The sequence below is a fragment of the Pseudonaja textilis genome, chromosome 2 (genome assembly GCF_049901715.1).
Source record: "Pseudonaja textilis isolate UNSWEBS1 chromosome 2, rPseTex1.2, whole genome shotgun sequence".
NCBI classification, from domain to species: domain Eukaryota; kingdom Metazoa; phylum Chordata; class Lepidosauria; order Squamata; family Elapidae; genus Pseudonaja; species Pseudonaja textilis.
Window position 1 is genome coordinate 54,420,479 of NC_141991.1, and position 12,843 is coordinate 54,433,321.

At 35.2% G+C, this 12,843-nt stretch overlaps 1 protein-coding gene across 12 annotated transcripts in view; it reads left to right on the forward strand.

The window, feature by feature from the left end:
• IQSEC1 (IQ motif and Sec7 domain ArfGEF 1) overlaps positions 1–12,843 on the forward strand; it is a 321,447-nt gene that overhangs the window by 279,091 nt on the left and 29,513 nt on the right. For all 12 annotated transcript variants that reach the window (XM_087923921.1, XM_087923923.1, XM_087923922.1 and 9 more), the window contains one exon: positions 12,098–12,259. In XM_087923921.1, coding sequence (XP_087780047.1) covers positions 12,098–12,259 — 162 coding nt within the window. The remainder of the gene's footprint in view (positions 1–12,097; positions 12,260–12,843) is intronic.

Consider the following 12,843-nt stretch of genomic DNA (forward strand, 5'->3'; position numbering starts at 1 on the left):
TATTTTTTTAAAAAAAATATATAAATTGTGAAATATTTTTAATATTACCAGTGCTCTAAAATACAGGTAGTCTTTGACTTACAACCACAATTGAACCTGGAATTTTGGTTGTGAGTCATTATGGTAATTAGGCAGGTCACCATGTGACCGAGCTCAATTTTATGACCACATTCTGGAATTCCCAGGCACTGTCAATAAACAGCTGCACTGGTCCATTAAGCAGAGTGCCCGGTGCCTAGAGGTGGGGGACTCCCTGGCACAAATCTGCTTCAATCTTCTCTAGGAAGGTAGGCTTGATGGTTTTAACCCACAAAAGTTAAGCCAAAATTTATCTGTAAAACCATTGAACTTACAAGCGCCCAGCCTGGCGCTGTGTGAAGAAGAAAGAGAAGGCAGCCCAACATTTTCTTGTGCAATTAAGGGGCATGCATAAGCGCACAATCCTGCCTACCGTCCCTGTCCTATTGTCCCCAATTATTTGTACCCATTTCTCGTATTTATACATATGTTTATTATCTTGTAAGCTATTGACAAATAAATAAAATAAATAAATTGAGGGTGCTTTGTGTAGTCTTAGGAGAGCTGTGTTCTTTGCAGAGCCTTTGGAAAGGGAGGACAGCTCTCTTTTTCTTTTTCACCTTGGAGCTGCGTGAAGGTCAGGTGGTGTGTGAAATGCAGGATAGTTAGGGCGGCTGTGCAGGCACTTCCCAGGCATTTGGCACTTCATGGGGAAGTGGTTGCTTCTCACTCCAGAATACCCTTGATGTCTCCTGGATGTTTAGAACGTCCCACAGTCAGGTGTTTTGTAACCCACTGTTACAACAGCCCTTCATGGGAAGATGTCTTGGCCGCTTCATACTGCCAGTTAGGAATTCCCTGGTGTTTCAAGGCATTGATGGAGGGGGCGGGATAGGCAGGTCTAGGGGTTGTAGCAATCCTGCGGCTAGTCATAAGCACAGGTTGGGCACAGGTAATAATTAACTTCAGGATGAAAATATCAAAATTAAAAAAACCTGGAATCCATATATTCTTAACATACCTAAAACATATTTCATAAATTCATTCAGGACTATATCAATCATCTTTTTAGTTTAACAAGATTAGAGGTTAAGATTAGGTTCATCCGCAGCTATATCCTTAATATTGACCACCAGATGAATAATATAAGATGCTTATCTATTTTTTTAAAATCCATATTGAAATGGATGTATTACAGATGGTATTATGTTTTATAGCCTCCTAGCTAATGCTGCTGTTAATATTTTAGTATCCATATTAAGGAGAGATGTTGGTCTGTAGCTAGATACAATGAAATGCAGGTAATCCTTGTTTAGCAACCACAATCGGGACTGTCAACTCCAGTCATTAACTGAAATGATCACCAAGCAAAACTGACTAAGCGTATGATCTTATTTCAGCTTTTCTTCTACAGACCCTGCAAATATAAAAATGAGGGTTGGTCATAAAGTTACTTTTTCATTATCGTCAAAACTGTGAAAGGTTGCTAAACAAGGTAGTTTCTAAACTAGGACTATCTCTAGAGATCCAACACTATGTGAGCCAACAGTTCTAGATTAACAAGAAAGGCATCTGGTGTGGAGGAATTTGCGCAGTTTCATAGTATGCAAATCCATTGGCTATGATATTTGAAGTGTTCATTAACTTCAGTTAAAATTACTACATAGTTTATTTATAGAAAATCAAAATTTCAGAATATTAAATTTCATTCAAGACTCACAACTCGGTTAAATAAATATTGTTTTGAACAATTCTAATATAAGAGTTTCCTTTTCTGTCTTAAACTCTGTAGATCTTCATATAATCATGTTGCTGATTTATTTTGTTTTGACATCAGTACAGAATCAATCAATATTTATTATGGTCATTAGCACACATATTTTGTAGTCTCACAAGAAAACGTTTGTACAGATAAATAAGGAGAACCTTATTTAGGAATTATCAACTGTTCTATCACTTGGTGGCTTGACAATGTGAGATTATTAATGAGTATTAGATCCTAAAATAATGTTCCTTCAAAGGAGGGTTGACTTTCATAAACTGTTAGAATTGTTTTGCTCAATTGATAGACAGAAGAAAGCATGCTTTTTTGTTAACAAGGGGATTTTGAAAAAAAACTAGACTAAGTAATTCTTTGCAATAACTTAGTTTGCTGCTTTGTGAGACATTTTAGCTCATTTTTTCCAATTCAGCTTTTTTGTATAATTGGTTTCCTCATTTTTCCAACTAATGCTGAATAATATATATTCCAGGAATAGGGCAGACAAGTATGAATTCAAGACATACAGTTTGGTGAATCACAGTGGAAAGTTTGGACTTCACATATTTATTTATATACCTTACCTAATGAAATACTTTTTAAAAAATTGAGTAATCATTTGCCTTCTATAACACGGAGGTCTGAAAACAAACAAAACCCCAACCACTGTTGACTTGCATATTTTTGATACTCATTTTAATCTGACACATGCAGCACAAAATTAAAATGGGATAAGCAATTGAGCAGCCTGCACCTTCCTCTACAACAGGGCTGTCAAGCTCGTGGCCAGTGGGCCGGATGTGTTACATACTGGCCACACCCAGTTTAGAGAAGGGGGGAAACAGTTTAGCGAAGGGGGGGATAAGTCACGTATGCCACCATGACAACACAAGTTTGACACTCCTACCCTATATGTTATATAAATATTCCCTCAAAGAAATGGTATAAAAAGGAACCATTTATATAGTTTGTTATAACAAAAAATCCAATGAGTTCCAAATCTCAGGGCTGCATTCCATACTAATTTTTAGTTGGTGTGTAGGAATGAATACCATCCTGAAGTGATTATGTACGTATGAAGAAAGAAAACAATTACAATACTGTATGAAACAATGTATTATTCTGTACAACTGCATATATGACTGCACATATGTTTAAACCATCCATAATACTATTTTTGCTTATTAATTGATAAGCTGAAGCTTTAAACATAACTTTGACCTTGATTAACATGGTTACAAATTTGAGATGTTATAATCTGTTCATCTTGAGCTGAATATTTTTGTTCCTGTGTGTTCCAGTATTGCCTCTTTCTATAGTAAAGCTGTGCAGTGCTTCAAATCCAAAAAATAAAAATTAAAAGTTCTTTAGAGCATGTAAAGCATAAATATAATACCTGCCTCTTAACCAGTGGTGGGATTCAATTTTTTTTTACTACTGGTTCTATGGGCATGGTTTGGTGGGCGTGGCAGGGGAAGGATACTGTAAAATTTTCAGTCAGAGGTGGTATTTGCCGGTTCTCTGAACTACTCAAAATTTCCACTACCAGTTCTCCAGAACTGGTCAGAACCTGCTGAATACTACCTCTGGTCTTAACTTTTTAAAGTAGCTGTATCTTTTCAAAAATGGTGCTGCTATTCTTAGAGCAGACAGCCATATGAACTTGAGAAAAAATACAGTTACTTTAAATGGTCACCAACACATTCTACAAGTATGCTTCTCCAGATTCTGAAGTACCTTTTTCTCATTATTTATGAAATACTTTACCGGTCTTTTAGGAGTCTAGACAATAGATATTTTTAATACTAAATTAATTAGAATTCACTATAAATGTAATTGTGCTTTGGGTGGGTTTTACTTATTTATCCTTACAATTAATATAAGGCATTTTTATTGTTTTTCACTTATTTTTTCTTGAATAACGTATGTTATTTTCTTAAGATGTTTACTTGAGAAAATGAAATTAATACTATCTCAATAGTCAAGCTAACAATTTCATTAAAATCTATGATACAGACATCCAGACTATCCCATCCCTATTTCCTAGTATCTTTTCTTTAAGCATCCACTTCCTCCAATAGAATTTAGCAAATCTATTTTGTAGATTCAGTATGAATCTTTTTGTGTGTGTGAATATTTCAAAAATGTCTTGAAAACTTTAGCAGATTTCCAGTAAAGAAAATTACTGATAACTCTTTTCTGGTTTGATAGTTATATATCTCCTTTAAGCATTGAAGCATCAACCTGCTTCATTTGAAAGTCCAGTACATCTTCTGCATCCTTCTCATTACTTGTCACATTTATATACACATTCAGATTAATTTTAAACTCATCCAGAATATCTTGTTCTTCTTTTATTACATCCTAACCTAAACTGTCCATCTATCCATCATTTTCTGACAATTTCAAAGACCTTCTGTCATACATTTTTCATAGTTTTCCATCAAGCAACTCACTGCTAGAATATATTTGCTTCCATTTTTTATCCTCTAGTTCCCTCTAGTATCCAATTGTTAAAGTTCCATTATATTGTTTTAACTCATGAAAGGGCAAACAATATGATATTCTCACACACACACAAAAATCTTCCAAAGATTTAAAATTGTAATTTCAGGTCCATCTGAACCCTTAATCTATTATTCAGATTTCTGAAATCCATATGCTAAGCATTCTTTTGCTATTTAATACAGAAAGTAATATTTTTTCAAAAACTTTTAAACCTTTTAAACTTTTAAAACTGTATCATTTCTCTAAGGAGAAGGTAACCTAGCAAATGCAGTATAACTCGCTGTTTTGAAAGAGCCTAATCTTTCTAAATGATTTTTAAAAAGCACAAATCCAAAGTTTAGGTTGTCCCTAAAAAAGCCTGCATTGATGACTGAGCTAAGATGGTTCCACTCTCATCTTTTCAACTCCCAATCATTCAACCCATGAGATAATGTAAAACAGCAATTCCTGCAGTTTATCCTTGAGGAGCAACTGTAGAGGGCCTTATGGGTTCCCTGAAGATCTCTTATTCCAGGGAGATAGATATTGATGGCTTCAATTCTGCATCAGACTGTCTTCTCCATCTTAACACTATCTCATGACTAAAATGTGTAATTTGCCATATCTCTCAACTGAAAGTCCAAACCATCCCATTTTCAAAGAGCCTGAAAATATGGCTGTTCAGAAAAGCATTTGTGATATTTGAAATCAGGGCCTGATTTCAAACATCAGGGCCTTGCTGTTTATATTTTTTATTTTTATATATTAATTATGTGTTATTACTGGAAAGATACTCGAGGTCAACATATAAGCCAAATAGATAAATAAGATTGTCTTATGTATATCTGCATTACATATTACTCCACAACAGCGGTATTAGTAGCAATACCTCCTTTTACATTTAAATAATCAAAAATCATAAAAAGGAATAAGGGTTTTTAGGCCATGGATGGATCCAAGCTATAGATTAATGGAAGGACAGGCTCTTTTTTAAGATAAGGGTGCCAAAGTCAGAGTTTCTTTTACATCCATATAAAAAAAGAATATAAATGTTTCCAAATATTGAAAAAGTCAATTTTATTGAGACACTGAAATTATATCATTCCTAGCCCATCAGGCCCATGCCTTTCTCATATGAAACATTTTAGGCAAATTATTTGCTCGAAGAGCTATCTGGATTACAATTCAGCAAAATGTCACCATCTCAATGCTGTCATTAGTAACCAGGATTGTAAAATGCTAACCAGGAAAAAGGAGCTTGCACAGTTATGTAATTGTTATATTAACACATTTAATGTGTTATTGCATTTCTTATTCTTTGGAATTCAGCATAGGGCTTCTGTAGAAAAAATAGAGACAGATGCTTTGCAGTTATTTAGAAAATCACTTTAAAAATACAGAACAAAAAGCAATATTGTCCCAATGAGATAAACAGAAAAGAAAAGCAAGAGAAATATAATCAATACATTGAATCTAAAACACTATATGTATAATCAGAGTAAATAATTGACAACCATAGTCATTAAACATGCATTTAACCAAGTGCAAAAAACTATTTACTGTACAATGCTTTGTGCAATCAGTTGTGTCAGCTTATCTGACTTTGTATATTACAGTAACTCGTGATTATAAATTTCTAAGACAGATTTTTACCAGTTCCATGTACCTGGGATGTCAATCTTCCTATTTGATTATATGTATTTCTATTCCAAAATTTTTAGCAATGGCATTTTGATAAAGCAATTCAGCAAGACTTCAGATAGCCATTTATAGTACCAGTCATAATGGCTGTTTTAATTCTAGTACTAGTGTGTCTTTCAGTATCATTGCTGGGATAGAGAAGTTGTAGTCATGTCCTGCTTGTGGTTGTCTCTATTATAGTAATAACGTACACCAGTATGGTACTGCCATTCCCAGCTTATGTATTATTAGGCATTGAAAAGTCTGATCAGGCTAGATCCTTGTGCAACTTTTTTACATGACTCAAATTTCCCTCCCAAATTATCTGAAACCTGGAAAAAATACTGCATCAGATTTAAACAAACTTGCCTAGAAATCACTTGGGTAGGAAAACTCTCACAATCTTAATCAAGGGTGTCATAACCTATTACAAGACTTTGGCATTTTTGTTCAAATCTTCATGAGAATTTATTGTTTCTGTGAAATGTTATCAATTTAAAAAACTGTATTTTTGTTTTTAGTTCTGATTTAATTCTAGGGAGTTTTAAATACCATTCTGGGTGAAATATTATTATCTGCACAATGTTGATTATTAGTACCGTGACTTTGGGATTGTTATAAATTAATTTTTCATAAATCAATTTTTATTTAGCATCCCCCCCCATCCCAAAAGGAAAAGGGGAGAGGGGAGACTGAACTTTTATTGGACCTAGCTATATATTGCTTCTATAAAATTTTCAGCTGAATAAGATTTAATAATAACACATGCACTACATTTTCAGTTGAGAAGCAGCAGGTAGAAAAAAGATGTTTTCCCTAGGGGTGGGATTCTACCAGTTCGCACCTATTCACTAGAACCGTTTGTTAACATTCTAAGCAGTTTGGAGAACCAGTTGTTAGAAGAAATTACTGGCCTAATCCTGTAAGGAAGGCAGGAAGGAAACATTCTGGTGTTGCTTACAGAAACTGCCTCTCCGTTAACCCTTATTACATTCTTGGCAGGACTAGACCTCCTGTCTCCGGAACTTCTCTGGAGTTTTTTTCCCCTCCTTTGCTAGTACTTTGCTTGTGTGGAGTGACCATTCAAAGTTACAATGGCACTGAAAAAAGTGACTTATGACCCTTTTTCACACTTACAACTGTTGCAGCATCCCCACAGTCACGAGAGGCTAGGCGAGGAGATGCGTGCATCGATGTGAGTGATATGGAGTTGGTCTCGCCCAGTCACACGACCACCAAGTCACGCCCACCAACTAAGCCATGCCCACAGAACCGGTTGTTAAAAATTTTCAATCCCACCCCTGGTTTTCCCTCGTTTTCTCTATAAACCTTGCTTATTCCAGAATTCCAACATTTCTGCATTGTAGGATTTTAAAAAACAGTCTTGTTTTGTTAAGTGGAGGAAATTTTAATGCAGTCTACCTTACGTACCTGTCATTCTGTTTTAAAAGTTGTACAAATAGTCTTCAGGCTTTTTCTCTTTCCACTCTGTGATTTCCATATCATTGAACATCTGACTCCCCCAGAGGACTGCTGAGAAACTATTATTTTAAATATCTCACAGTGCCATGGAACTATAACACCTGAAGCCCTCTTTTAAGTTTAGATTCCCAGCTGTTCGCTGCTGCTGTTGCTGCTAACCAGCACAGCTCACAGACACTGAAGGGGGCTCAAGAAATTGCTTTTTGCTGTGGTTCCCTACAATTTTATAAGCTACCCTTATTATTTGCAACTCAGTGCTCAGAAAAATGGGAATCGCAGAACATCTCATTATTCTCATCAGAAACTTGTATAGAGGTCAGACAGCTACAGTACAAACTGAACACGGTGAAAAAGACTGACTCCATTTTGACAAAAAAAACGAGATAAAACTGTATACTCACTAAGTTGATGACATTGCCTTGATAGCTGAAAATGTAAAGGTACTGCAAACCCTAGTAATAAAAATCAAGGCATACAGTGAAAAAAAAATCTAAAATTAAATATTAAGATGAACAAACTAATGACAAGAATAACCAGCCTTAGAAGGGAAAAAGAAGATATTGCAGTGGTGGAAAATGTCTGCTTTTGGGATCAACCATCAACAGTAAAAGAACAACCAATCAAGAACAGCCAGTCAAGAAATACACCACAGACTAGCACTTGGTAGAGCAGCCATGAAAGCCTTGAAAAAGAGATTAAGATACATGATGTGTCTGTACAAATGACAGCATTGTGTAAGCCATGGTATTCTCTGTGACAGTGAGTGTGACACTCTTATGGAAGTGAAAGTTAGACTTTGAAGAAGCAAGATAGGAAGAATATTGACACTTTTGATCTTTGGTGTTGGAGAAGGATCCAGAGAATACCATCTTTAGACAAGACAAGAAAACAAACCAATGGATCATAAATGATGCAACAAAAATTCTCACAGGAGGCAGAAATGACCAGGCTCAAATTATCCTACATTATGCAAGGGTCTAGATTCCTGAAGAAGGTTCTAATGCTGGGAAAGTTTGAAGGAAGCAGAAGAAGGGGATGATCAACAATGGTGAAGAGACTCAGTCACAATAGATGTGCCTTTGGAAGACCTAAAGGGCCCAGTTTGGGAAAGATCATAATGGACGAATGATCATACTGTCAATGTAATCCCGAAGAGTGTATGTTGGGTATATGGATACACCAACTGGTTTGGGTGAATGAATATATAAAACCTAGGTTTAAGTGTTTGCAGCTTTAAGCTTCAAAACTGCAATGTCATCGCATAATTATGGGTGTGGTTGCAGGCTGCAATAATAGGCAGTGAGAGAGACGTAACACTTCCTGGTTTCTGATCCTGGTTTCGAGTCCCTGATTCCTGGTTCCTGGTGTTACTGGTCTCTGGTCTGTCTGCTGTTTGCCTACTACTGTTTTCCTCCTGTATGAGATGTCTACTGTGCAAGATACTTCTCTCAACTGAACACAAGGACTGTTTGCTTGGTGAGCTGTGAATTCAGCATTGTCTTTGAGAGAAAGGTATCTTAAGAAGAAGATTTACAAGCAGATAAAGACATTGTATTTACTGTTTAAAAGACTAGGTAACTGGATAGATATACTGGATACTGACATATGGACTGAATGACTCTTCTTAATCTCTGTGTGAATTAAACACCTATTTAAAACCACAAACAGAGTTTTTGTCTCAAGTGTGTGTATACTCTTGGGCCCAGCCTCTCTCTCATTTGGCTGCCTGGCTTGACTGCTGCTGTGCACTCTGCTCGGGGGTTTATCCCCAAACACTAACAGTGTATAACAACTTAATAGCACATAATCAATCAATATTATTTGCAGCAGTAGATAAAAGTAATGACTCCTTGTCATGCTCAATTCCTGGTAATATGTTGACTCCACAAAATGGATGTGATTTGCTGTGGCCTTTTTCTGGTACTCCCACCAGTAGATAAAATGTCTTAATTTTTTAACTTAAAGCTTTTAGTTTTAGGGGGAGAAATAGCATTACATTCTTTGGATTCTGGTTGTTCAGTTATGATAAGATTAGTAGATTATGCTCTGTCTGTGTCTCTATAAAATAGAATGGATAACAGATCATATGAATAATATATCTGTCGTAATCTGCATATCTTCATTTCATAAATCAAAGGTTTTTTTTGTCTCGTAAATGTTGATGCAAATTATGTTGCTTTTTAATTTCATTTGAAATTGAACCATAATATATAGTGTTATTTACATATGCCTGGCAAGAACTACTTAGGTGGTTTCGCACATAAACTGTTTTGTTACAATACATTATTTTCAAAGTGCATAGCGTTACAGATGTATCTATCCTTTTTATCTTCTTATGAGTTTCATATGTCTCATTTATACTAACTAAAACTTGTACCAAACTACTGTGGCTGTGGACCTTCTCCTTTTTCTTGTAGCAATTAATTGGTTTTCTGTTCTTACGTGTTAATAGTATATGTTCAAATGCATTTTAATCACTGTTTTTGAAAGACTAACATTGTGCTAATAAATATAATCTTTGACTTTGTCTGTTCCCTTCTATTTTTCTGGAAACTTCAGTAGTTCTTCCATGTTCCCTAATCTTTGAATTACATGCTACTTTGTAACATTTGTTAAATTTGTGATATTTGGAAAAGAAAAGAAAACTAAGAATTGTATTTTAAAATACTGATACATTTAGCTATTTGTAGACTACCCGAAATTTTGAAACCTTGGATCTTATAATCAAATGTCTTACATTTACACAGTGAAAAAAAATCACCCAATTTGCCCAATAATACTAGGTATTAAATATCTTTCTTCATAAAAGTAAATTCATGCAGCAAGTCATTTATGATTAGATATTTATAGCAAGGGTATCAAACTTGATTTCATTGAAGACCACATCAGGAATGTGTTTGACCTTGAGGGGAGCATGGCCAGCTCGATATCACTCAGGCTGGGGGTGCCTGTGATGGCCTGAGCACTTTGCCAGAGAAAATGGGCTCCTGAGCTCTGTTTTTGGCTGCAACAGCTTCCTGCAGCCCTCTGCTAATGAAAACAGACCTCAGAAGGGCCATGTGTGGCCCTCCCAAGTTCCTTTTTGTTAGCAGACGCACTGCGGCCAGTCCTTTGCTGTTTCCAGGGCAGTCCTATGGGCCAGATCGAAGCACCCCATCAGCCACCTCCAGCCAGCAGACCTTGAGTTTGACACCCCTGATTTATAGTCATATTGAACATGACAATTGAACATTTTATTTTATTTAAGATATCCAATTTTAAACAAGGAAAAATGAACACTAAACTGCTATTTCAATTCCTTTGTTTCAGTTCCTAAGATACGTTCACTTCTAATTAGATGCAGAAGTGATTTTTTTTTTTTGCTGCATATTGCAATATCTGAAACATGTTCCCATTTTCTGAATTTACATTGTACGCATATGCTGTGTGATATAAGCATAATTCATGGCATATAATGGAATAATATTTTTCTGCAGTCTCTTATAGTGACTAATAAGCAGGCTAATCAAAAGCAAAGGTGGTCTTTTCTTCAAGGGTGTGTACAAATCTCTGCCAAAACCTTTTGTTTCGTTTTCTGAATGGGATGTTTCCATATCATTACTAGATTTTAAATTTTTGCAAGTGCGAAACAAATAGAATAGATGCGATGCTAAATTTCTAGAACTGAATCAAAATCAACTGGCATATAGGTTAGGCATAACCCAATTTTTATTTATAATTACTTAGATACTGGAAATCTAATGATGGAAAAGTCTTATCCCTGAGGGTGCTAACATGAATATTTGAATAACAAATAAATACTTGGGTTTAGCAAGTGCACTGTTTCTCAATTCTTTTTATTTTTTCCTTGGGACACTATTTTTCTATTACTCCTGATTATGGATTTTGGTATACTAATAAAAGTTATTTTATTCCAAAAATAATATTGCAAAATGTAATAGGATAGTACTGATAGAAGAAATCTGAGTTCAAATCAGCTGAATATGAATATCCCTTTGGATAATTTTTCTGGTTCACTGTCTCTACCATAAAAGGTATTTCTACATGCACAAAGGTGTTAAAAGAGAGGGTTACAACTGAATTTCATCTAGAGTTCTGTATAAATGGTGATCATATTATTGCTAGGATGTATAAACTTTTGTTAAAAATTGAAATAGAAGACAAAAGAGTTACAAATTGTATATACCACGGGTTTCCAAACCTGGCAACTTGAAGCCTGGAGGACTTCAACTCCCAGAATTCCCCAGCCAGCTTTGCTCAAAACAATTTTGAAAGATTAAAGCATTCAGTATTCAAAATATTTTGCACATTGCATGAGTGGGCTTGCACAACATATCACCCTTCCTCTGACCATTGCGAAGATCCATGAGGCTGGCAGTGCTATATGGTTATGTAACTTGAAGTAGTTGCAATTGTTTATGTATAAGATGAGTGAGATGCTCTGATTTACAGTAAAAGCTGTTTGCGAATAAGGACTGTTGAGTCTTGTTTAATTTTTTACCTCCACCCAATATCTGCATTTTTTCAGCATAGCTTAAAAAAAAGCCCTGTTTATTTCAAAGTACAGGTTTAAACAAAAATATTTAGATTACAAGGCTTTTAGGACAACCCAGACCCTGGGGAAAAAAGCAAAACATGGAATCTTGAATTTGTGTTTTTTTTTTCCTTTAGAAAACCAGAAAAAGGAATCCAGTATCTGATCGACAGAGGTTTTGTGCCAGATACGCCTGTTGGAGTTGCCCATTTCCTCTTACAGAGAAAAGGTCTCAGCAGACAAATGATTGGAGAGTTCCTGGGAAACAGACAAAAGCAATTTAACAGGGATGTTTTAGAGTAAGTAACTTATATGAAACTCTTGTTACCTATTTAAGTATACCAATTTAAGTATGTGCCACATTAAGAAAAGCTGATGATCTGAGTGCCTTGTGTTTAAGCCAAAAGTAATTGTGCTTCTTGTATTTTTAAATCTTCCAAAATTACTTAATCAGTGAGATTGGCATGTATAAATGTATATAAATTTTATTAATGAAATAAATAAAACAAAATCAAGGTGAAGAAATTGTTCCATTTACATCCATGCATGCCTTTCAGCAGGACTAATGCAGATACAGGTATAGAAATAGTTTGTTTTCTTTGCTGTTGACTTCCAAATCTTTTTTTATCACCATAGAATAAGGTAATAACATAAAACCATAACTTTTAATTTTCACATAGTAGCCATTTTTATAACAACAAACCAATCTAATCGGCAAAACCCAAATCAAAGTTTCATTTTTGTCTGCCTCAAACACAAAATACAGTACAGAAGTGGTTTCCAATTAAAACAAAGTTAGTCTTTTCTTTAATTAAAGCATCTCTGCTATCTCTATCAGCCTTTGCAGCCAAATTTATGATTAGTTAAAATAGGCACAGGTTCA